A 26,366-nucleotide genomic window follows, 5' to 3' on the forward strand; every position below is an offset into this window, starting at 1 on the left:
AACTTTTAATTCTGACATGTGCATACAGGTTACTGATTTAAAAGCTAGTTTACGTCAAAGGCTAGTACTTCATGCATAGGGAATTACAAATTAAAACCTTCTAGCAGACACTACTTTGTAAGTAAAAAACCTTACAAATGGTGAAGCATTCTATTAGGACATTCACCTACACACATATCTATTCACTACAGACTATGGGCACACAATCTATTGTTACGTGTACACATCCTCTGGTGAAAGACTGACCTAGTCAGCAAATTTCATTTGAAAATATAAAGAACTATTCAAATCACTTCTGAGATACTTTGACAAGTAAGAATATGTAACATGAAAACACTTTATGTTAGCCTATTACAAAATGTTGATATTTACCATTTTTGCCACATGCTAAATAGCTTCATAATTTTTGGGAAAATAAATATTTACCCATTTAAAAATCAATACAAATAGTTTACTACTTTGTCATTTGATAGCTCTGACCAATAAGCAACACATTAAGATGTTGAAATTAACTTCAACAGTAAAAACTGTATGTAGCCAATCATGTTTCAGTGTTTCTGGAACTGTGGGGGGAAAGGACACTCGATTTAGATTTCAATGTTTTACCTCACCAACAGGTTACACACTGCCCCTTAACAGGGATGTTTATAGAGTGAGTAAATTAAATGCCAAAAATAGGGCCCTTTCTAAAGAATTGTTGAGTTCCTATTAGGTGAGACATTCAGGCTAGACAAAGTACATTATAAACAGTGTCAAAATAGATTTGTAAACCTTTCTAATTTTAATTTAAATCTAGCTGTTATTCTGATACAGTGTTCACCATCCCCTTCACAAACTCTCTCCCACACATCCAGGCAGAGTACTGAGAATTTAAAACATTCAATAACTTTCAAGGAAGTGTTAGTTTACGATAGTCTAACATTCAGCAACTTCCCTGAATTTCTTTAACCCTGGAAATAAAAAGTGCTAACAGGAAAAAAGACAAAACCACTCTTGCTTAACTTAGTTTTTAAGTGTAAGGGTTTTTTAACCCAAAGTTTCCATAAGAACTCACCTTCAGTCAAGACCAACTTCAGTAAGTTATTAATTTCCACTTCAGTGGGATATAGCATAGTTAAGCCCGAGCTTAAAAAAAAAAAAAAATAGAGGGCGGGGGGGAAGAGACCAAAAGTCAAATTTAAAACTTGTTTATAATGAGTGAAAGGAAAATAGTTTCATTATAATAATGGGGAAAAACAATAAAAAGCAGAGCTTACAATTGCATAGCTACCATTTTTTGAAATATTTCATATGGATACCTGAATTTTTATAAAAAGATATTTTTATACTAAGGAAAGGCATCCAACACGTCTTAACATTTAGATTAAGATATCTGTCATGGTTTCTTCCTGTGATTTCTGTTAATCAAATAAGTTTTACTATATAAGCAGAGATTTTTCCCTTCTTCAGGCCAGCCGCTCCCTCCTGACAAATCCTACAGTGAAATCGTCACTGTAACATATGATAGCAGAGTCATTTCTGTAATAAACAAACATCAAACACAGGATGATGGCTTTACTGCAAATCCAAACAGAATAATGCTGGTAGAGAGAGGGAAAAAAGCAGCAACTCAAACATCTGGAGTAAAAGCTATAGAAAATGAAAGTCAGCAGCCAAGAACTTTTACTAATATTAACACTTTAAATTCACTAACCTTTGATCCACTACAGAAATCTTTCTTTAAACTAAACAGAAATCCAGAAGTGTGGTAGTATTACAACAGCACTACTATTCATAACACTTCCAAAATAAACAGCCTTTTCTCCATTTAATACTTTGTCCCCTCTGCACAAATTGTTCACCATATCAAGGATAAGAGATCACCCTTGAGCACTGCTTCTGATTGCTTATACTATATGGACATATTTTACTGTATTAAGTGTGTCTCATACCAAGCATAAGTGTGTTCATCTATTGTTCATTTTACAAGAGTGAACCGGACCCAAGAGTTCTGTAATTTATTCCCAACACAGTCACTGATTCGAAGACTGATCACAGTCAAGCCACTTTGAAATGAAGACTTAGAATAGTCATTGCCACATGGAGAGTCTACATTTCTCAATATCTTACAAACACAATTTATTTAATTCAAAATTTAAGCCAGAAAATATGAACCTCAAAGTTAACTTAATTTATTTTTCTACTATACAATGAAAATAAATCCTTCCTGATCTTTACTGATCTGCTCCTTTGCTTACATAAACAATGTTCTTATATGCTGACCAAAAACAATGAATCTAGTCAAATACTGTAACAACTACTTAATTGTTCTATCCCTATTTGTAGTAAACACAAACAGCATATCTAAAACCCAAAAGAACAGCCTTCAAACCAAAGATGTACTACTATTCTGTTGTGCATTTAAAGGACTATATACATTTTGTAACTTACTAGTTTATAAGAAAGGTATACAGGTTGATCTTTGGAAGATTTTGTTCTCAAGCTTTGGAAAAGTTTCCACTTGAAGGCAGATTTACATTAGGACATCTGCGATAACATTCTATCTATGCTCTTGAGATGCACATTTTCTGATTCTCTTGATACCCAATTGAATTTTTCTACTTTATTGTCCTTTGCTTGGTCAGCCTGCTCTCACGACAAAACACATAAATGAGACAGTGGTGTCACTGCTCCTTGAGCATTTGTACCTATCTGCTTGGCCTCAGCCTCAGCACAAGCACACTGGGTTCACCGCATCCCAAGACACCTATATAATCACAGGCTCCTCAACTGTTAACTCAAGTCTCCCACCATCCCAAGACATGTGGACATCTGTTACACCCATTTCATACTTTTCCAAAATCATCCTCACTCTGCTCCTCACACACTGTTCTCACCTCCCACTCAACTCAAAACTGCTTTCTGAAACACTGCTGTAACCATCATTTACATAGCTTCTTTCACCCCAAAGCATATATAAACCACACACACACTCTGCAGTGCCACTGCAATGCAGACAATTCTTGGGTGAAACATGACAGCAAATGATCATCAATCATACTCTTTATTAGTTTAAAAGTGAAAAAAGTGTAGTAGCCAATAGGAACTGCAGCAGCAATTTAAAGACATAACATAGTTTTTACATATTTAATTACCATCCCCACTTAATATAATTTCCTGTATTTTTCTTCCCCTTCAAACCAACAGAATATGCATGACCTGATCATATTTAACTAAAATGTAATCGCTAAAGGCATAGTTTACACACAAAATACTGGATTCTTATTATGAAGTTCAGATTAGCTGCATTTTTTATTTGAATGTCTCAGTAAACTATGAAATTAAGGTCATAATTATCATTAAGATCTTAAATTCACTTTGTTCTCACAAAGTAACACTGTTATTTACCTGATCGCTAGACAGACCTCCTTCTGAATTTCAGGGCAAATCTGGCTCTTTGGTGCCATCAGTAACTGCCAAAGTAAAAGGCCAGACCGTCTAACAATTTCTCGGTTTCTCTCAGTTTGAGGGCTGAAGAAAAATTTAAAAACCACCTAAAAAACCAATAAAATACACTACTATTAAAAACATATTTCTTCTAGATTCAAGGAAAGTGCTTCCTACAGGAAAGAACCTATAACATAGTGGTCAAGTGGGAGCAGAATCAGGCCAACTTTAAACATATTTGTGGCCAGCACACTAAAGTAATTTCCCGCAGCTTGCTCAGAGTCAGAGGTAGTCAGAATCCAGACCTACCAAATCTCTGATAAATGCCTTAACAAAAATTAAGCAAATCACCCTTCTTCTTGTCTTTGAGCAAACAACTTAACCTCTCTGAAATTATCCAATTCATGACATACAAATAAGACACCACATGGGGTCTAATGTAATGTATTCTAGAAAAGCAAAATAAGTCATCTCTAGGTTGATGTCTATTAACTCTTATCCACTCAATACAAAGTCACCTTTTATTTAAAATATTTTTTGTCTGCATTCTTAAAGTCTCCTTTACAGAGTTGATTTTAAAAATATACTTAAGATTAATGTATATACCTGAAAGACAACAAGGATGCAGCGTATAATGCAAGTATCTCCGTTCACCATAGCCTTCTCCATAATGTCACAAATACTGCTGAGATGGTGTGCTTCAATTGGATGTTGTTTGCCCAAAAAATTTGTTATTGGGAGATTGTTACTAGCTGCAAGTAAATTAAGTTGGTGGATGCACATGGCACCAACATGGTGCAGTAACTGGTTGATAACCTCATTTGTGGTAATAGCATCTCCTGAAAGAAAAATATAAATGTACATAAATCTCTCGATGAACACAGATGTGCAAATATCAAGTTTATTTTTAAAATGTTATGAAAACATCCTTAGCATCACTGAAATTCTGCAGCTCTTCAGAGCTATCTATATTAAAAGTTGAGAGATTTCTGTTCAAGTTTTTGTAAGTATTAAAGGGAGCAGAAGCCTAAAAACTAACAAACATGAACAAAAAAAGCTTGATTTCAATAAAGATTAAATCATTCTGTAATAGGTTGTAACTAATCTTGTATTTTGTGGCTTTCTGAAGAAAATACGTTCAGTCTATGTTAATCTCATATTTTACTTATACTTATATAAAGAGTGTAGGCTTACCTCTAGGCTCCGTAATGATATGACTAACTCCCAGTCTCTGACAGACATAATGGAATGCTTGGTTTCCAGGATTACACCATTGATCAACGTAGTCATTAGAGCATGTCCAGATCATGTTATTCACTGTATCATAACATGCACCTGAATATAGAAAAAAAATCAAAGTAGCTTTTATTTATTAAAAAGTTGTCTGATGATAGTATTTTCTATGAGAATTTTTTTTCTTAGAAACCACTTCAAACATTGCTATATCAGATGTGAATATAATGTGTTTTATAAAGTTAATTAATTATGCAATGCATCAGGCTTCTTAAAGATAAGGTTTAAGAATAACAATCTTTTACAGCAAATTTCTTAACATGATTAATGGAAATCCTTCATGTATCATCAAATAAATGCCTTAAGTGCTATATATTTAGAGTTTCTTGGTGTTCTTATCAGTCAAATTGCTTGCTACCAATTTGAGTTAACCGGTAGAAATGCTGGGGCTGGCATTTTATACTGCTGTTCAAGAAAAACAGATAAACCCATTTCAAGTACTTTAGCTATTTCTATTCACAATTAATTGTATTTTTTTAAACATTTAATTGCCTTGCTGTTACTACTTTGCAGATTATATATAGCACTGGTGGCATATGAGGAGCTATACAAATAGGCACAATACACTGAAAAAACAAAAGTGCTATGAGGGCATTTGAAAACATGGAGGAAAAGTATGAATTTGGCATTAGCCGCACAACATGGGATTGCAGAAATTCCTCTACAGGCTGGTCTAGACTAGCCTAGAAGATATTTAAACGCATTTCAAAACTCCAGGGTAGACTGGACTAGTTTTATTGTGACAGACGATAAGCTGATTTAGGTGAACCTTTACCTTGATTAACATGTGTGTGCTACAGTTTCAAAACTTGTTGTCTAAAGTGTTTTCACTAACATTTTAAAAATATACCTTTTTAACATTTTAATTAAGTGTTGTTTAATATTTTGGTTTTTCAACGATTTATCCTATTCTATTTTGTAATGTTTGGACTACTGAGCCTGGTAGAAGTACAGTGAGCCCTCGCTACTTCGCGGTTCGACCATCGCGGATTCACGACTTCGCGGACTTTTTTCATTACGTATGTATATATTATAAAAGAAATATATCGCGGATTTTCCGGAAATTTCGAAAATAGCCGCGATATATGAAGACCCCAAATATTTCGTTAATTCCATTAAATATGGTGTCCCTACTTCGCGGATTTTCAGCTATCGCGGTCGGGTTTGGAACCTATCTACCGCGATAAACGAGGGTTCACTGTAATCCAAGTGCAGAATGCACATGAATGTGAGGTTGTGATCACCAATCATATGGAAGAAAGAAAATATAAGCAGAATATCTATCTTCCTTATTAGTGTATCTTTTTTTTCCCCTCAAGTGAAAAAATTTCAAATCTTCTACATGCTGAATCTTTCTTTTAAGAGTCTCTGAAATCCAGAAGATATTTTTAAAAATCTCAATTCTCTCCACTTAGGGTTAAATACCTCTTCTCACTCTCTAGAAGAGCAAATGCAAATGCAAAACCTTTAAGCCAAAGCATAAAAAACCAGGGGAAAAAAATCTTGCTTTAGAAATTTCACATCATAGCATCTAGGAGGTACTTTAATTTAATTTTACTCCCAGAAAAGTGCAAATCTCCTGGAAATTGAAAGAATTAATTTAGAAAATAAAGATCATGATCTCCAATTCAGAATGCCCCTAAAAATAAATGTATTTCTTACCAAGTCCTGGTATTAGAGCACCACGTCCAAGCGAACTTCCTGTGGCATCGATGAGATCTGCTCTGCTTGTGAACTGCCCATCCGAAATATTGTATACCAAGCTAGATGCAAGAACTTAAAAAAAAAAAAACCTCCAATTAAATTCTCAAAAGTTTAAAGTAAGATAAAAAGAGAGTCTCTGAAATCCACAGAAAAACCAACAGCAACAAAAACCAACTTACTTTTCAAAGATGACAAACCACTTGTCCCACCAAACAGTGATCGTGTTGCAGAACTGCCTGACCCTCCTGGAGGTGGGACCAGCATCACCAAATATGTTCCACATGTGTACATTGGAGTCTTTCGTAACATTTTTAGTGGTAGCCCACAACTAGTGTTAGCAGCTGAAATATTAAATAAAGCAATGATTCAATAAAGCAATGATTCAATAAAGCAATGATTCAAAAAGCATGCTTTTTTTTTTTTTACTAACCAGTTAGAAAAATATGATCAGCAAGCAAGGTACACTACATCTTGGTGTAGGACATCTGTATTGGAGCTAAAATAAATCCATCAGATCATGCTCATAAATCTAACTTTTTTGCAGCCATTGGAATTTACTTGTGGGGCTGAACAAGAGACTCTAAAATGCCTGTTCCTCCACTCCTACCCCCATTCACTGGAGTTAATTCTTAGGAAGGCATGTACTGTTTCAGTGGCATTTTAAAATATAATTTGAATAAAATGTTCTTTAAATATGAATAATGATACATCCTACTTCCTATAATAATTATGATATCATCAGAAAAAAAAATCCCTCCCTCAGAAACCTAAAACCTAACAGAAGGTAGAATTCATGGAGAGGCAAACAGACATCCCTTCGACAGAAGTTTAAGAGGGTAAAATATCATACCCAACATTGTAAAGCCCAAGGAAGACAAGAGGCCCTCGGGATGTACTACCACTTTTTACGCTCTTTAAATGTCCCTACTTGTCAAATCATGGTGGTCTAGGCACAATAAGAAGTAATGATCCCATCTTAAAAAAAATCCTTTTGGATTTTCATGGGAGATTTTTAAGGCCTCTTGTATTGCCTCAATGTAGTGCTGGTGCCATTTAAAAAGTCTTATGAAATCACTTACACATTTCGTGGGCACAGGACACTTCTTCAGATGAACAAACTATTTGTTGTTTTTTAAGTTTATGCTGTACAGACTAACTCAGCTACTTCCTGAAGCTTCAGAATAAAAGTGGCAGAATTGAGCTGTCAGATAGCTACAAAAGGGGGCAGTGTTTATGACAGCTACTATTTTTGCGTAATCAATCTTTTTTCCTTACATCAGTGTATTTTACATGAATATGAACTATGTTAGTTTGTTTTTAGAACTTTGAGTGTTTAGCACTTGGACTCAGGTGTGTATTTGTAAAAAGTATTCCAACACAACTACCTTTATGAGAAATTCACACAATTTTAGAGAACTTTAATATATATTAAGAAATTAGTCTTGTGGCACCTTAGAGACTAACAAATGTGTTAGTATTTAAGATGCCACAGGACTGCTCGTTGTTTTTAACATTAGAGACTAACACGGCTACCCTTCTGAGACTACAAAATTAGTAAAAATAATATATGTGATAGCAGTTTAAAAAGCATACATTTAAAGACATTATACATACAGGTATATAGGATTTTCAGAGTTCTATATTTAGAGAAATAATTTTGTAAATATGCACCACTGCAAACAAAATGGAAAAATAATTATCAAGGAGAACAGAACTCTTCTGACCTGCTTGGTCTTCTTTCAATGTATTGGAGATTGTAGAACCAGTCAGAGCAGCCAGTGTTGCTGATGGGGAAGCTCTGTACCTTGAAAGCCTACTCAGAAGCATCTCATTTATACTTTTTGCTGATTCCCCCTCTTTCCTCATTAGTATAATGCGCTCCTGTAGAGGACTTGCTATACATATATCATTTTCTTCCTATGCAAATGAAAGGAAAAAAATGGTCATTAGACATAAGTGTCCCTAAGAGATTGAGGATTTTATTCCTACATCTCCCAAAGTGAGAAGAGAAGCAAAAAACAGATCCAGAATTATGCAAAGAAGTCTCATATCAAGGTGATTGGTGTGACTGAAATACCTAGAAACCTAGTTCATTAGATCATTGCCAAAATCGTATCATAACTGATCATCTTTAGACATTTTTTAAGTTGAAAACCAGAACTTCAATAGTCTGGTTGCCATAAATAAATTTCCAGAAATAAAGTTAAAGCTAACATTATACAAAACCAAGTAGTTAGATGTTTTAATTATAACACATATATTAACAATTATTTTAATTTTACAAGTAAGTTTTGTAAAAGACTAAGTCACATAGCTGAAAGACTGGATGAAGATTTCCCCTACATAATGCAATTCTGGAAAGGTCTAGGTCTTATCTACATTAAGAATACTTTACCAGTATAGTTATATTAATATTATGTTATTCAGTAGGGATGTAAGCAACTAGTTGACTACCCAATAAGCCTAGGCTTATCTGTTAGTCAAGTCGCTACTTGACTAGTCACTTCTCCCCTCTCCCTTGCTGCCTCTAAAACAGAGGCAGCAAGGGAGGGAGCAGAAACTGGAGGGAGCCGGGTTAAAAGACAGTTCCCCACAGCACTGTCTCCACAGGGAAGCAGGGGAGGCAGTGGCACAGTGCGGGAAACGGGATCAACAGGGACTCAAGCAGTCCCCGCTCACCCCGGGTTCCAACTGCTGCACCTCAAGACAGAGGTGCAGCCGTCAGAACCTGGTGCAAGCAGGGACTGCTTGAGTCCCCACTCTTCCCAGGTTCCCCACTGCACCTCTGCCATTGAAATGTAGTAAGACACATGGAAATTCCATCAACTACTCAATTAACTGCTTAATCCCCAATATTCAGAGAACAGATATAAGTAAGGCTGCATATCGGTCATAGAAGCCTAGAGTCCAGGACTTTCCAGGCCCTTTGGGATCTCCATAGTGGCTTGAAGGCCAGCTGAGAGGCTCAGGCAGCCCCTTGACCAGTCACACTAGCAACTGCTGGGAGTAAAGATATTAAGTATCAGGTAACTGAATAATCGAATAGTCAAAGCATTTTTGCATTGACTATTCGATAGGGTGCCTCCAGCTGACCCCGGGCTCCATGGGGCACTGCTGCTTTGAAATGCCACAAGGAGCCTGATGCCAGGCTCCCTGTGGCATTCAAAGTGGCAGTGCTGCACGGATCAACTACCCCGAGCTCCGTGCAGCACTGCCACTTTGAAGTACCCCTCTTCTCCCGCCGCTTGCTGCCTCTATCTGACAGAGGTAGCGGGATGGGGGGTGGAGGCGGACAAAGCAACTAGTTGACTATCCTGTCGACTATCCCATAAGCATTTGCTTCTCAGATAGTCATCTAGTCCTTCACATCCTTAGCTGGGATAGTCTCAGGACACTATCCTCCCTCTTATCAGCAGGAGTTTAGGTATGGGATGGGGCCCAGGGTTGGGGTAAGGGGATTGGGGTATAAAAGAAATTTTGGGGTATGGGCTCTGTGCGGCGCTCACCTTGGGCAGCTTCTTGGAAGTGGCAACATGTCCTATGACTCGTAGGTGGAAGAATGGTTAAGCAAACACTGCATGCTGTCTCTCTACCCACAGGTACTGCCACTGCAGCTCCCAATAGCCAGAGTTTCTGCCCAATGGGAGTTGCTGAGCCAGACCTTGGGGTGGAGGCAGTGCACAGAGTCCCCAGGCTGCACCTCCATCTAGGAGCTGAGTATATGTCACTACTTCCAGGGCCAAGTAGAGAGCCTGCCAGTCCCAACAAACCCCTCTCCCACAGAGCACCCAAGATTTAGTTAGGAGTATATAATACAAGTCATGGAGAGGTCCTGGGCCACGAATTTTTGTTTACAGCCCATGACTAAAACATACCTTGGATAAAAATTATATATTACTATAAGCACAGTTATAGCAATGTCATTTAAAAAAAAAAGACCCCACTCCCTTAACCAGCATAGCTATCCTGGTAAAAGTATTTAGTGTAGATGAGACATTTAATAAATTTAATATTTTAACTAATAATTTCACAAAAAGTTAAGACAGTGTCTGTGTTCTCAACAGGAATGAGTGAAAGCTTTTTCTTAAGTGCTTTCTGCTGTGAAAGACCTTCCTAACAGAGAGCCAAGGCCAGAAACACCCGCCGAGAGCGCTCACATTCCGGAGGGACCCATCTGGAGGTCATTCAGAAACTGAAATTTGTTTTTTCTAGTAATATACAAAGGAAATGAATCGGAGAATCCCTTACCTTAAAAATGGAAAGACCCTTCTGTTAGATTAGATTGATTTTTAAAGTCCTCAACTCCTTCCCAAGATTCCATGAAACTGGAGAATAATAATTCAGGGAGCCAGTACAATGGGAGTTTGCAACAGGTTAGGGAGTCAGAACCTGCACTGTCGCCCGCAGCTGCATCATGTCTAAATACCTCCTCCTGCCTAAGTGCAGGGGACTGGATTAGGTGACCTATTGAGGTGCCTTTCAGTCATAGCTTTCTATGATTCTTGGTCATCATTTCAACAATTTATACTGCTTCCAATATACTATACAAGTCTATTGGTACTGACAATAGTAAAAGTTGTACCAATGCCAAAAAAAGTTAATAGATTGATGTGGTTTCAGTCTCTATAGAACTGAAATTGTTTAGACCAGTGTTTCTCAACCAGTTGTACGAGTACTCTTAGGGATACTCAAAAGAAGTCGGGGGGGGGGGGGAGGTACATCAACACAACTGAAATTTGGAGAAAACTGAAATTTTGTTTTAAGTTTTAGAGCACTTTATTATTTTTGTACTTTTTAAGCCCAAAAATGTCATTGCCCACCTTGCTACAATTAAGTTGTTTAAACAAATGTGTTGCACTGGTAGAAAAAAATTCTGAGTGTCTGAAAGCTGTAGGAGCGGGGGGTACTTATATAATATATTTTAAAAAGGTACTTTATAAAAAAAAAAGTTGAGAAACGCTGGTTTAAACTGCTGGAGACTGTGCCATTTAGAAGCAGCCATTAAATGCAAGGTTTAAACTTGAGAGTTACGTTTTTAACATTTCTTCTGCACCTCAAAAGAACTAATCAAGGATGTATAGAAGCTATCGAGAGGAAAGGAATCCAAACTGTTGTCATGTATATCTCCAAAACTTAAATTAAAAAAAAAAAAATAGTACAAAATTTACAGACTTGAGTGATAAAGTGCATTTGTTTTACCCTTATACACATAACTTCTATTAAGCTGAACAGCTTATTGCATTTTAAAACAGTAAACAGTCTCCACTTAGTATATGGCATTTATACTAAATTACTGATTCAGTAAGAAAAAGAGAAATAATATAATTTCATACTAACATAACATGGTACAAGCTTGCTATATTAGAACGTCCTCTGGAAGTACAAATTTTATAGTATGGCTTTGCATCCTGTTAAATATTATGTCAACTGCTTGTAACGTTTTGACTATATTCCTGAAATAATAGACTAGCACTTCTGTGAACAATTAACATATCTGGTAAGTTTAATAAATGTTACTATTTTAAGAAACATTGTTCGCGTCACTAAACTACATCTACTACAAAAAAAAAAACACACCCAAATTCAATTGAAAATACACTTACTATAAGTTCAAAAATATCCATAAAGACAGAGTGTCCCTTTGGTGTTTTTTCATTCAAGCTTGCAGGAGACCAGATCCAGTAGAAATAGGTACCGTCTGAAGAAAGATGTACGGTAGTCATAGTACTGCCAACTGGGAAGTGATTTACTGGCATTGGAAGTATCTGACATACCTACAGATCAGTAGGAAAGCAAGCAAGAAAGAAAGAGAGTCCAGTTCACACTTTGAAGTTGCTCTTCAGACTATAACTAGATAACCTAAAAGTGTGGGGTTTTTTTTTTAATTATTAAAGCAAGGTTCATTAGGGTTCCATATCTATTTATAATTTGCTATAATCTGAGGGAGAACACAGTTTGCCAAACAGACATACCACGTACTAACAAATTCCATGCTAGCAAGACACAGTTATCCATCTAAAAATAGACAGGTTTCAAACTCCTGAAAAATGTATACACTATCATTAGAAATATAAATATTAATATAATTATCTGCTTTACACTACTGAAATATCTGCTCAAAATTCTGCAAGGAAACTAATATGAGGAAACCAAACACTTAATTTGAGGAAACATATTGTATATGGCTGGAAACAGTAGCCTTGCTCTTTATTCTTCAGTGAAACTTCTCTATACCGCAATGGGAAAAAAAGGAAAGAGGGATAGTACAATTACAGTGAGAAGTGAAGGTGCCAACCATTATTGTATTTAAAAAAAATGGAGGCATCAGCAGCGTACTTTGTTTTTAACTATTAATTTGTGATATGTGCACATGGACACTGTGGCACAATGTAACTTGTAAAATGGTTTGCAAGGCATGACATACAACTTTATTAGTGGGCATCGGCAGAAGCAGTTTCATTGTGGAAAAAAAAGCACACAGCAAGCACGAGAGAATCAATTAAATTTAACCTAGAAAATTTGCTTGAAAGTACAGCAGTATTATTTTTTTGACATTTTAAGAATATATCTTTTTATGAAACAAAGGCATAAGGGTTTTGTTTGTTTGTTTTTTACCTGAAGGGTATTCTGGTCAATGACCTGGAAAAGGGAGTGAGGCTTATTATCAAAAGAGACAGGCCGATGAAGAAGTTTGCCATTGCCAAAAGCAATCCATCCAGTCTCCAATTCCTCATTACGACAGTACACAAAGCCTCTGGGGAAAAAGCAGGACATTACAACCTTTAAATATGCTACTCTTTTTCAAACATTTCTTGAGCTTTGTTTGAACCTAGTTACAAAGCCATGTATCTACAGGCGACCGCCGCACTTACGACCTAATTGGTTCCTGGAGAATCGTCTTAAGTGGAGCCGTCGTAAGTCGAACCCTTACTTCCCACAGGCGCAATGATATAAATGGGGGTTCCGTTCCTGATTCACTTTGCCTCCTGGGAGTTGTAGTCCCCAGCCGTGCCAGTGGAAGCGGTGCCGCATAAACTGCTCCCATAGCCGGCTGAGGCTGTGCCGGCTGGAAGCGATATCGCATAAACTCCTCCCATAACCGGCTGGGGCTGTGCTGGGAGGAAGTAAAGGACCCGCGCTGGAGAAGCAGTCATAGCCAGCTGGGGGCTGTGCCGGGTGGAAGTGGCACCGTGTGAGCTGCTTCCATAGCTGGCCTGGGGCTGGTGGGCTTGACAGGCTGGGCTGGAGAAGGGTGGTCGTAAATGCAGGGAGTCCTAAGTCGGGCGGTCATAAGTCGGGGGTCGCCTGTATTTAATGTAGTAACACTGTGTGATGTGGCATTCCTTATGATTATGATATAAATATGACATAACTGAGATATGTTTGATGCAAGCGGGCTGATGAAAGTTATCACTGGAAATGTTATGATTTACTGAATATGATTCTCTAATTCATATACATGTATCACTTTTGTAGATGCAGTTAGGAATATTGACTTGTGTCTGTATTTCATATCTGCTACTTTGGGTCACTGCTGACACCTCAAGTTCTACAATGGAATAGCCACACTGGGCTTAATGGCCCACCAGATAGTACAAAGGACTGAACTGGCTTGGCCTTCCTGGAAAATTCCATGCTATTGACTTATGGATGACAGAGTCAGGTGATCTGGTCACCTGATCCTAACCAAATCCCTGGTCTGCTGAGCTGTTTCATGAGAGGTGAGGGAGAATCAAAGATTTCCTACCATATGGAAATTCTATATAAGGGGGAGAAAAGCAATGATGGTCTTCATCATCCTTTACCTCTTTCTCTCCAGCCCAGAGATACTTGAAAACACTATGAAACTAAACAACTGAAAAGGGTGGGAGAGAACTGCTGGACTCAGGCCCTGGGATTCCTGGCCTGTGAAGGACTCTATTTAAACAAAATCCAGGGTGAGAAATCTAGGGTGTAACCAGTTTTTAGCAACTCTAGATTAGACTGAATAATCTATTATTTTCTTAGCAAACTGTATCGTTCTTTTATTACCTCCTTGACCACTTAAAATACACCTTTTAATCTCTCTCTCTATATATAAATAAAACTTTTCCTGCAGGACAACAGAGTGACGTCATCACATCACTCTGCATTCTACCAGCCTCCTCCTTCCCCTTTCCCCAGCTCTTAGCAGCTGCACAGGGCAGCCTCCTCGCCCCCAGGCAGGCAAGGGGAGAGCATAGTTAGGGTTAAGTTGCGGCCAGAGGGAGGGTGGGGGAGGAGAGAAAGGGCCAGAGCTGGTGCAGCTGTGGGAGAGTGGGGGAGGGAGGGAGAAAGGGCCCAGACAGGGGAAAGAGAAGGGGCCCGGGCGGCACAGTTGGGGGTGGAGAGGGAAGGATAAAGAGGCCTAGGGTGTTGGAGGGGGGCCGGGAGCAGAAAGGGCCTGGGCTGGCACAGCAGGGGGTGGGGAGAGAAAGGGCTGGCATGGTGGGAGTAAGGGGGGAGTAAGGAGAAAGGGCCCAATGGCCGGGGGGGGGGGGGGGAGTGGGAGTCAAGTTTGCCTAGTGCCCACAAGAGGGAGTTTGGTGAGCATAGCGAGTAGGAGGCACAGCCCTCTAGCAGTTAATAAAAATAAGGAGTTCTGTGGCACCTTAAAGACTTGCAAATGCATTTGAGCATAAGCTTTCGTGGACAGGTGCCCACTTTGTCAGATACATGAAGTGAAAACTTCAGTTTGGCAGGGATGTATACTCATGCAACAACAGGAGTTGTTAAACTTATTTCTGGTTTATAATATAGTTTATGTAATAACTAACTGGGAAAGTGGCAAGAGACTGTTCATATCTTTCTTCACATTGAGGAAGGAAGTTAACTTCATGCAATTTTGGATTTGTACCCCAACATCTAGTTACTATGTTGAACATCTAGGTACTATAGTAAATCCCTTAAACAGCCCTTCTAGGGCTGACATCAGTGTCTCCATCAGAACTGGGTATGGCTCTGACTACTGTGCTGGAGGAGGCTTGAGAGCTTAGCTCAGCAAGACCAAGTAAACGGGTGCCCAAGCTGTCAAAGAAGGCTGGCTCAATGGCATGTTAAGCTCCTCAGTTGGCATCCCAGGGGTTCTAAACCATCAAACTCTGGCTTTAAGTATGTGAAGCCTGAAGAGTCAAGCATCATAAGCAAGGAAACAATAAAGAGATAGAACAAGTCACATCTTGTACTAATAGCTGAAATTTGTAACACAGACAATATAAATTCCTAACTTCCAAGCTTTGATGTGGATGCAGCAGTGTAATGAGATGAATGGATTTTAAGCAACAGGTTGCAATTTTATTAAACTTACACACAGGAAAGGGGTACCACCTGTCCATCACCGATTCTCTCCTACTCCAGGCATTCAATTGGTTGCAGTGTAGGAGCCTTGTGACCCCCACGGTATAAATAGTATCTAAGGGAAGGCTCTTCTCAGCTTACCACACAAGGCTCAGCCTGTTCCTACTCCAATCACCCACCCCTCCATGAGGGGCACGGAGGGTATAGAAGAAACAGGACTTCAAATCACGAGAGACTTGCTCTATCCCACGAGCCTAATCCCATCACCAAATCCAAGGTTTTTACCTCTGGGAACTATTCTTTCAATTCAACTGGAAAAAGGTCGCAAGTTACAGGAATTCATAACTCAACCAAGTACCTCATTTAGGTTCTAGAACATTCTTACTCAGCCTACTGTGCTTGAAGATGCTGGGAGAAAGGAGAAAAACTCCAAGGTCCTCTGCCAATTTGTTCATGGAAGAAAAAAATCCTTCCCGACTCCCAAACAGGCAATTGGCTAGTTTCACAGTATCAAATCAGGATGGATTCCCATGCCTCGCTCAGCATGGGGGTGCTGGAACAGAGTCAAGTGAGCTCCACAAGGCCGCTGACTCACGTTAAATCCTGGGAGCTGGGGAAAGCTGGTCAATCAGCACCCCTCACTCCATCTGGCCAATGGGTATCAGAGAGTCCAAAGAGAGTCTCCCTCCCACGCTGAAAAGGCTGTTCCACCTGCCACTGTCAACCGCTCCCGAGGAAGAATAAATTTATGTCTATAACATTCTATAAAGGAAAACATCTCAAAATATGTTAGATGAGGAAGATAATTAAGAGAAGTAATTTTCAATATAAGAAAGGGAAAATCAAATCACTGAATCTGAATCACGGAAAAATGATTTAGTGAAAAAAAAAACTAGATGCTTCATATACATATTAGGTCCTTTGACAACAAAGATTTATCTAAACAGGTTAAAAAATTTGCAAAGGCAGAAATATCATAATACTGTGGCTTACCGTAGAGTACCATGTAATCCAGATCCTAATTTGCTTATTCCTTTGCCTACTGAATTAGATGTATAAAGATAAAGTCCATCTGCTGCAAGACAGCGCCCTAAGTCTGCATCTGAAATAGGAAGGAAGCATTCACCTTTTATGGACAGCAAAGCTACAGTGGTTATTTACAATTATCATGTTGCAGCTGCTGGTAGGACAGTCACTGAAAACAAATTAGAGTTCCTCTTCTTACCTAGTTACCAGAGGCAAGATTTATCTTTTATATATAAAAATTACTATCTGAATTACAGTCACTTCTCAAATGACCAATCAAAGACCAATGCCCCATTTTGTAGTAGGCATTCTACCTTGCTTATATCCCATTATGGATAACTGTATATTTACAATTTACTCACATTATTAATGTAAATATATTAAAATATGAAATAAATTATACAAAAAATGTGAAATGCTTCCAAGCAAATTCAATGAGAACAGTATAACATACAGCCAGTTGCTCATTCAAGTATGCAGGGTCGGGAGTGGGTAATTTTTTTCTCAGATATATGGAAGATATACATTTGAGAAGTTCCCTATTTCTGTATTGATTTCTTACCTATTACACAGTATAGCTCAGAGTTTAAGTTATAATTTTAAATTCCTCATGTGTTCTGGCTCAGAGTTCATGATATATGATCAACCACGAACAACTACAGATTTTTTGGCTGCACACTCAAATCTGACTATGGTGCAAGTTAGAGTGTTTCATTTAACCGTGTTTGGTAATAGGACATGCACAGCACAACAGGACTCATTTAAGATGAAAATGCTTTACTTTCACAATCAGAATCTAAATTATTTTTTATAATACATTTTAAGCCTAATTTTCTTCTAATTGTTTTTAGAAGATTTCAATGGAACAGAAGACCACTTTCTTTTATGTTGTTAAAAAGAAAAGAAGGATTTAACTCCTTTTTCTAGGGAATGAGGAAGGGTATGTCTACACTACCACCCTAGTTCAAACTAGGGTGGTAATGTAGGCAACCGGAGTTGCAAATGAAGGCCGGGATTTGAATTTCCCAGGCTTCATTTGCATAAAGCCAGGCGCCGCCATTTTTAAATGTCCGCTAGTGCGGACTCCGTGCCGCGTGTAGGCGCGCGGCACAGAGTCTGCACTAGCAGACATTTAAAAATGGCGGCGCCCGGCTTTATGCAAATGAAGCCCGGGAAATTCAAATCCCGGCCTTCATTTGCAACTCCGGTTGCCTACATTACCACCCTAGTTCGAACTAGGGTGATAGTGTAGACATACCCAAAGGGCACATCTAAACTACATGGCTCCGTGCAAGCTTGTCTACTACTGTTTGGTAACTGTGGGGAAAAAAAAAAATCTAACAATGCATTTATAAAATATAACTGCTGCCAGTAAATGCAGGTGGAATTTAGTATTGCTCTTACATTTAGCCATTTGTTTCTCTGATCTTTGTTAATTGAGAGAGAATAATCTTTGTTCAATGAGGACATAGTCAATCTTTTAATTCATTTACATCAGAACTAGAAAACCACCAAGCAAGCAAAAAAGGTTGGAGATGGAAAAATTGTGCTGCTATAACATACTTATGGCACACAAGATTATCCAACCCACTTAAAGTACACTGACAGTTCATTTTACATATTCAAATCACAAAAATCAAAGCTTTCTTTTTTTTTTTCCAGAACAACTTATTTCATAACTCCATGGCAGCAAACATAATGTTACACACATGCAGAGTGTAAACCAATATATTTGTCTTCCTGAGTCTGCAGGCCAGCTGAAATAATGACTCAGAAGTGTGAATTACTTTCATCTGCCATGATCTCACTGAGACTTCAATTCAAGTCTGATGACATATCAACACTAACATTAACTATTTCATTGCTTACTTTTGTAGCAATAAAATTAGGGAAGTGGTAGAAATTGGGAGTTGCTGTAGGAAATACAGCAGGAAGAAAAGGGGAGGCACAGAAAGAGATAAGGGAGAGCAGAGAAGAATGGGTAAGGAAAAGAAAGGAAAGAAACATTGGCAGTTCTAAAGTTAAGCACTTTCCCACTAAGACACTGTTTCTCAAAGTGGGCTGTGGGCCCACTAAGAAAGATGCTAACGGGACACTCTGGTTTGTTTGCTTACTGGCTCCGCAGCCACAGAACCTCATGCCACCCATCGGCTGCAGTTTGCCATTTGCAGCCAAGGAGAGCCACAGGAAGCAGCGGCCCAGGCCACAAAACTTCCCACAGCTCCCATTGGCTGCAAACACCAAACTGCAACTACTGGGAGCCAGAATGCTCCATGGCTACAGAGCCAGTAAGTAAACAAATAGAAGTTGCCCGTCAGTAGCTTTCTCAAAGTGGGCTGTACACTAATAGTTGCTTACTGTGACAATAATGTATTAGATGTAAAATTAGGTCCTCGCTCATCAGGGAAGTTAAAAAATATTTTTTTTGGTAAACCTGTAACCACTGAAATTTTCAGCAGGTACACATTTACACCCGGGGGGCGGTTCTATGGGAGCCAGTGCTTTAAGCCAGCTTCCTACTAGCACCACTTCCCGTCCTCTGTACTGCTGCTTCTGTATCTGAGGTAGCAGCAGGGACAGGGGGACAGGTAGCAGTGCTTGCAAGGAGCCTGCTTAAAAGCCGGCTCTTCGTGAGCATTGGCTCCTTCCTGCCTGCCCCACGCTGCTACCTCTGTATCAGAGGCAGTAGTGCGGGTGGGCAGGTGGCTTTCTGCAAGCCAGTGCTTGCAGGGAGCCTGCTTAAAAGCCAGCTTCACGTGAGCACCAGCTCCTGCCTGCTCCCCCCACGACTGCCTCTGCTACAGATGCAGCGGGGAGGACAGGAGAGGAGAGGAGAGGCACGCTTTTGTGTAACTGTGAATGTTAACCAATGGGTCCAGGCTCATCGGTTAATCATGTAAATATGTATACTAACACATCCCTAATGCGCATTAGTCTGTTTTTGAATATGCATGCTAGAAAACTGGTTGCTTACCTATCTTCTTGCACAAATGTGGGGATTTGCAAATAATAGGTACTAGCAAGTTCCTATAGATGCCCAGTTACACCATCTTCTGAAAAACATGGACCCACGTGTTCTCTTTATTATGCATTATGGGTACTGCTACACTGTAGGGGGTTTGGAAGAGGTATGCAAATAGCGCTCGCATTTGCATTCCCATTTCCATTTTTTTTTCTGGAGTGGCTTTTCTGCCATTTGGCCCCGTTTATACGGGGCCAAATGTCAGGGAAAAAAGCCCTCTTTCGAAAGCCCCTATAAATCTCATTTTATGAGGAAGAAGGGGGCTTTTGAAAGAGGGGGGTTTTCAGACATTTGGCCCTGTGTAGATGGGGCCAAATGGCGGAAAAGCCTCTTCCAGGAAAAAAATCTGAAGGTATGCACACACTATAGCCGTACCCTATGACTGCTTTTATATTATTTCCAACAGAAAGAAAAAGAACCTCTCAAATTCTAAAGCTTTAGATAAAGAATAAAATACTCTGTACTATCAATGAAAAAAAACTGATTATCTTAAATGATTTTGGTATATTCATAAAATAAACAGTTCACCTTTGTTTTCAGAGTTAGAACCACTGTTAGCATCAGGCGCAGGTAACATATCTTCAAATCCCCAAGATACCATGTGTTTTCCACCAAGCAAACAGGAGGGAGATCCAGGACCACCTTCCAGAAGCAGCAACCTTTAACCCCCCCAAAAATAGAGTAAAATACAAAATGAAAATGTTTTCAGTGTAATAATAAAAGCAACAGTTAACCAGCTAGAAAATTAAGATTAAAGATATTTTTCAAGAGGGAAATTTCTTATCTCTGTTACAGTTCATAATTAAGCGATCTTCAAAAAAACCCTAAATATACTAAGAGTTAGCCTTTTATTAGTATTCTACCTCAATTACCAGATTGCCAATTTTCCTAGGGCTTCCCAAATTTTCATTTGAGTAACTATAAAGTCTTGGATTTGTCAATGGCACACGTATTGAGACTCATCTTTTATCTTTAATACTGACGTATTTTCAAGGTCAATGCAAAAGGGCTACAATTAGAAAACTTAATACCTACCTGTATAATACATCAGCCACAGGCAGGGATCCCAGGTCTGTCTGTTTTTGTAATAGATGTACTGTGTGAACAAAAGTTTTCAGCGATCCTCTAGGACAGTAAATAAAATAAGAGTTACAAGTCTTTGTGAAAAATAAGCACTGATTTTTACACAAGAATAGAAAGCACAACAGATATTCAAACATAATATCCAGTAACAACTTGATGCAAAACTTTAATGATGTGTTCGTGTTCTCTCTCTCTCTCTCCCACTCTCTCCCTCCCCCCTTGTTCTGAATTATTTCTACCCACTCTGGGGTAACACAAAAGGTACGTCTACACTGCAGGGCTTTCCGGGATACCAACTCCGCCGCATCCAGGGAACGCATTTGCTCTTCCACTTTTTTTTTTTTTTGCGGAAATGCAAATGCACTCTTTCAGAAGCCTGTCTTCCTCACTCCATGAGGAAGAAGGGCTCTTCCGAAAGAGGAGGATTTACCTAAATTTGGCCCAGTGTAGACAGGCCAAATTTTGGAAAAGCTTCTTCAAAAAAAAAAAAATCGGAAAAAGCTTTAGAGTAGACCTAGCCAAAGAGGAGGCATTGGGAAGGACAATATCGGACTGCCAGACCTGAGCCTACTTATTTTGGGCATCAGCTTCCACAGACAGCTCGATAAACGAAATGCAAGGGAGGGGAACTAGAGCAACTTAGATCTCTTTTATTCATTGTTAAAGGACTATATTTGGTTTAAGTGTTGCAAATGAAGACTTCAAAGGGATAGTCCAATGCTTTCCACAATTGATTATCCTTAAAAGGAATTTAAAAATCTTAAGTCTAGGGAACAGAACTGGTGGGCTACACTAGCAAATGTTTGTCAGAGAAGATGAACAGTAGAAATCTCGTAAGTGTTTTTTAGGCCACTACTAAAATGTGTCTTATAATGGGTTCTTCCCCAACTGAAGGTTATCTCCTTAGTAGTTTCTTCAAAATATTAAACTTGCAGGTTCAAATAGAAACTTAAGACAGCAGATTATGTTAGTTTTGTACTTTAAAGGCATCTTTCTTTATAAATGGTGTCCAATACATGGAGGAGTACACAATTTTTGTAGGTAAACATACAACTCAAAATACTATAAAACTGTAGGTAGCATTATATAGGCAACTTTGTAAAGACATAGAAGAAGACCTTTAATTCAATTACTTTATTTAATTTTGGTTCCTTTAACCATTTATATTCACAAAGAGAATATCAATGCCTTTTGACAATAACCTTAGACATGCCGCATAGCAACAACTGATCCCATATGGATTCCAGCTCTGCATTTTCACACTGCAGTCTGGTTTTGAATTTTGCTGAAATATGGCAACTTTCAGGTCTGTTACTGAATGTCCAGGGAGACTGAAGTGCGCTCCTTTTGGTTTTTGAATGTTACCTTCTTTGATGACTAATGTGTGTCCATTTTGCATAGAGACAATCTGGTTTGGCTGGCAAAGGTAGCACATGATTGCACAGATCACATTAGAAGATGTGCAGGTGAATGAGCCCCTGAAAAATTGACTGTTGTGGTTCGGTCCTATGATCATGTCACCTGAATAGCTATGCAAACAGAGTTGGCAATGGGGTTTGTGGCAGGGATTGAGGTTTGTGGGCTCCTGGGTTAGTGTTTCTGTGGTGTGGTATGTAGAAGGCAGTCATCCAGAGCATAGGAAATTTGAAAGGTATATACATTGGCAACTAAATATAAAGCACTTCCTGCAACTGATGACAGACAGAAGTACATCATTCTCCATGTAAGCCTCTGAGGAGAAATAAGCTGCAGGATCAGGGACACAGAGCACAGGGAGAAGTCAGAACTCTTCCCCATTTACTCAAAGAAAGATGATGAAGAGAATGTTTAGTATCCTCTGCAGACCATCGTTATAGACAGGTTCAACACAGTACAGGAAACCACATGCACATGAGTCTTAACCTAAGTCTTTCCACTTCCACACGAACAAAGTATTTATATTTCGCATATTGGTTTCACCTTTTCCAACCAGTTTTTAATATAAAGAGAGACTAATGGTATTGTATAATGAAAATCTTTTCCATAGCAACATCACATTATAATTTCTGGCATTCTTTAACACAAACACATTGCCACTAACTATGACAAATGCCTGATATAGACTCTTCTTACCTTGCACAGGCCAAGGCGACAAGGGCAGCAGCAGCATTCTCTTTTTGCTTATATGGAATCTGTTGGCCTGAGGCAGACGTTTCCTCTAACCAGGAGCAGAGCAAAGATTCAATTCCATTAAGACAGTCAGCTGGTTCTTTAGTCAAACTCAAAGGCTGGCAATCACGAAGGCAATTCAATAGTACCTCAGCAGTTATGTTACAGAGAGAGGGATCTGTTCTACTTTGAGACTGAATAAGAGGAAAGACCAACAGAAGCCCCATACGTGAAGTAAATGGTGCCTGCTCAGGTTGCTGTAACAGTCCCTGACGCTTGAGCAAGGCCAATGTTTCTTCATCCCCAGAATTCTCCCGTTCATGTTGTTCTTCCAAGGCTAGCTGGCGCTGGGCATTCCAGAGTCCACGCAAAGCATTTAAACGGTATTCAAGCAGGCGGGCATACGCATTGCTCTGGTTTCCGCAAACAGAACGCAAACGCTCAGCTAGTTCCGTTGGATTCTTAGTCTCAAATGTTAGAATCTAAGAAGAGAACATGATCACATTTACTAGTGCAAACATTTCTTTTATTAGAAATGCTTTTAAAATAAAATCCAATAAAATACATGGCACATAACTTCTAAATATTATACGGAAACACAATACCAACCTAAAGTATTACAATATTTTTACATAGAAAACACCTCATGCCCCAAGGAAATCAGGATTGTTACTTGACATACATTTTGTAGTACTTTCTCCGGTTTTAGAAAATTGCAAATGACAGTGCTTTCCTCAATCTGCTAATTTCAACAGCTTCTTCCCACTGTGATTTTTTTTCTTGCAGTAACTCTTTGTTACATATGCTTCAAATGTTTGCAGTTATATCATGTTATTTTCCTTACTGATAGCTGATGTCACAGCAAACACACACATTATGATCAAATGTTTCTATGAGCAGAAAGATGTCTGTTATCTTGGCATTTTCAAATAAGATGGGAAACTAAGTGGGCACAACAAAATCAAGTATCATGGCTAGCAAGCAATGTTTTGAAGAATTTCTGCAAAATACTAAGCCAGAAAACTATTATTTCTGAGATGGTTGATAGATCTCTTTTCATTATATGAAACAGTCCACATCTGAAATCAGCAGAGTCACCTGGATTGGTATTCCCACAGAACATTTTCTGATATAGATCTTTAGATTCATTCCCCCAACTTGGGGAGCCCAAATACATTTTGTACATCAATATCTCCAGTCTAAGAATATTAGTTACTAACCTATACATTACACTGAATAATACATTCACAATAATAGCTGTTTATTTTAAATTGCTCTTTTAAAGTGCTACACTTTGTGTAGTCTCCCCTCTTCTGTGGTAAAATATAAACTCTATTAATTGGTATTAGAGGTTGTCGGACTTTAACATTTTATACGCAGGAAATGTGTTGCTTGCAATTAGAGACTTGCAAATCAGTATCCACAGACTAAATTTGCAGATCATGGATTGAATACAGATACAAATTTTGTATCTATACCAGGATTACTACTTGTAACTCAGTAAGATGGCTTCTCAAATAGAAAGTAACAAAAAGCGGTAGCAAAGAGGAATAATTAATGAAGATTAATTCTAAATAGTAGGTCTTTCAAAGAAAAGGTGGCTTCCGATAAGGTTAAACACCTAAAACGCTGTTGGTGTTTGGGTTTTTGTTTGTCTATTTCTTTGTTTTTTATATGTTTGTTAGACAAATGTCACAGGCAACACCAAAAATAATCTGTTTACTATTTGGATTCTCCTTTGATATTATGCAAAGGCTAGATCATTTGATTTGTTTTTCTAATCAAATATGTTCTGCTTTTTTCCCCCCCACTGTAAACGTAATAGTGTCTTTAAAGTGTATGTCACATGAGGTTTAAATATCTAATGTGCCTAGCTACGCAATAAGTTCCTATATAGTATTGATTCAGACCTCTCTTCAGCCTTTTTGAACTATAAACAAAGTCTGTCTCTAATTTTAAACAGTTACCCACTTAGTGGACCTAAAGCATGAGTTTTAAAATGAGAATGCTATAGTACAGGATTGCCATTCTGTTAACAACTTCCATGAAATGAAAACCGAAGAGGAAGAAGAAAGGAAGTGAAAGACATGAACTGTTGAGATTGACTGAGTAGAACTTTCAAATCAAAGTTAAATTTCAGCCTAAACTCTGTATGTTGTCTTCGGTCAGATAAAATGCTGTATACAGGCAGTCCCCGACTTACGCGGATCCGACTTATGTTGGATCCGCACTTACGAACGGGGCTTTTCTCGCCCCGGAGCTCACGGGCGGCGGGTCGCCACCCGTGTCCTCCGGGGCGAGAAAAGCTTCTCCCGGTCTCCCTGGTCTTCTGGGGCGGGGTCCAGCAAAGCCGCTGGACCCCCCCCCCCAGCAGACCAGTGATACCCGAGCAAAACTGCTGCCTGGGCGGCTTTGCTCAGGTGTCCCTGGTCTGCTGGGGGGGGGGTCCAGCGGCTTTGCTGCACCCCCCCCCCCCCCCCAGCAGACCAGGGAGACCGGGAGCAAAGCCTTGGAGCACGCCCACAGCGGGACAGCCCGGGCGCGCCTGGGCTGTCCCGCTGCGGGCGTGCTCCAAGGCTTTGCTCCCCGTCTCCCTGCAGACCAGGGACACCGGGAGCAAAGCCTTGGAGCACGCCCGCAGCGGGACAGCCCGGGCGCGCCTGGGCTGTCCCGCTGTGGGCATGCTCCAAGGCTTTGCTCCCAGTCTCCCTGGTCAGCAGACCAGGGAGACGGAGCAAAGCCGTGGAAGATGCGGGTGGTCCTGCCACCCGCATCTCCCTGGTCTGCTGGGGGGGGGGGATGCAACTAGTGCCCCCCCCAGCAGACCAGGCTTTTCTTGCCTACGCCTGGGGCAGAGCAGCTGGGGTGCTTCTGGGTTGCTCCAGTAGCGCCGCTCTTCGGCGCTACTGTACCAACCCGGCAGCACCCCAGCTGCTCTGCCCCAGGCTTCCTGATTCAGCCGCTGCTGGTCAGTTTCAGCAGTGGCTGAATCAGGACGCCTGGGGCAGAGCAGCTGGGGTGCTGCTGGGTTGCTCCAGTAGCGCCGAGGAGCAGCGCTACTGGAGCAACCCAGCAGCACCCCAGCTGCTCTGCCCCAGGCGTCCCCAAGTCAGCCGCTGCTGAAACTGACCAGGGGCTGACTGCAGGAAGCCCGAGGCAGAGTTGCTCTGCCCCGGGCTTCCTGGAATCAGCCGCTGATCAGTTTCAGCAGCAGCTGACTTGGGGACGCCTTGGTTTCTTAAGTTGAATCCGTATGTAAGTCAGAACTGGCGTCCAGATTCAGCCGCTGTTGAAACTGATCGGTTTCAGCAGCGGCTGACGCCAGTTCCGACTTACATACAGATTCAAC

The 26,366-nt window shown here is 39.8% G+C and overlaps 1 protein-coding gene across 3 annotated transcripts in view; it reads right to left on the minus strand.

The window, feature by feature from the left end:
* Nucleotides 1–26,366, minus strand: part of HECTD4 (HECT domain E3 ubiquitin protein ligase 4) — a 146,356-nt gene that overhangs the window by 97,902 nt on the left and 22,088 nt on the right. For all 3 annotated transcript variants that reach the window (XM_075898745.2, XM_075898744.2, XM_014572912.4), the window contains exons 2-14: nucleotides 22,982–23,499; nucleotides 20,822–20,911; nucleotides 20,315–20,445; nucleotides 16,732–16,840; nucleotides 13,039–13,177; nucleotides 12,027–12,197; nucleotides 8,148–8,340; nucleotides 6,603–6,764; nucleotides 6,382–6,495; nucleotides 4,621–4,761; nucleotides 4,033–4,265; nucleotides 3,388–3,533; nucleotides 1,055–1,125 (exon numbers count right to left, since the gene is read on the minus strand). In XM_075898745.2, the coding sequence (XP_075754860.2) occupies nucleotides 1,055–1,125; nucleotides 3,388–3,533; nucleotides 4,033–4,265; nucleotides 4,621–4,761; nucleotides 6,382–6,495; nucleotides 6,603–6,764; nucleotides 8,148–8,340; nucleotides 12,027–12,197; nucleotides 13,039–13,177; nucleotides 16,732–16,840; nucleotides 20,315–20,445; nucleotides 20,822–20,911; nucleotides 22,982–23,499 (2,218 nt within the window). The remainder of the gene's footprint in view (nucleotides 1–1,054; nucleotides 1,126–3,387; nucleotides 3,534–4,032; nucleotides 4,266–4,620; nucleotides 4,762–6,381; nucleotides 6,496–6,602; nucleotides 6,765–8,147; nucleotides 8,341–12,026; nucleotides 12,198–13,038; nucleotides 13,178–16,731; nucleotides 16,841–20,314; nucleotides 20,446–20,821; nucleotides 20,912–22,981; nucleotides 23,500–26,366) is intronic.

This window comes from Pelodiscus sinensis, chromosome Z, assembly GCF_052426305.1.
Source record: "Pelodiscus sinensis isolate ZL-2025 chromosome Z, ASM5242630v1, whole genome shotgun sequence".
NCBI lineage: Eukaryota > Metazoa > Chordata > Testudines > Trionychidae > Pelodiscus > Pelodiscus sinensis.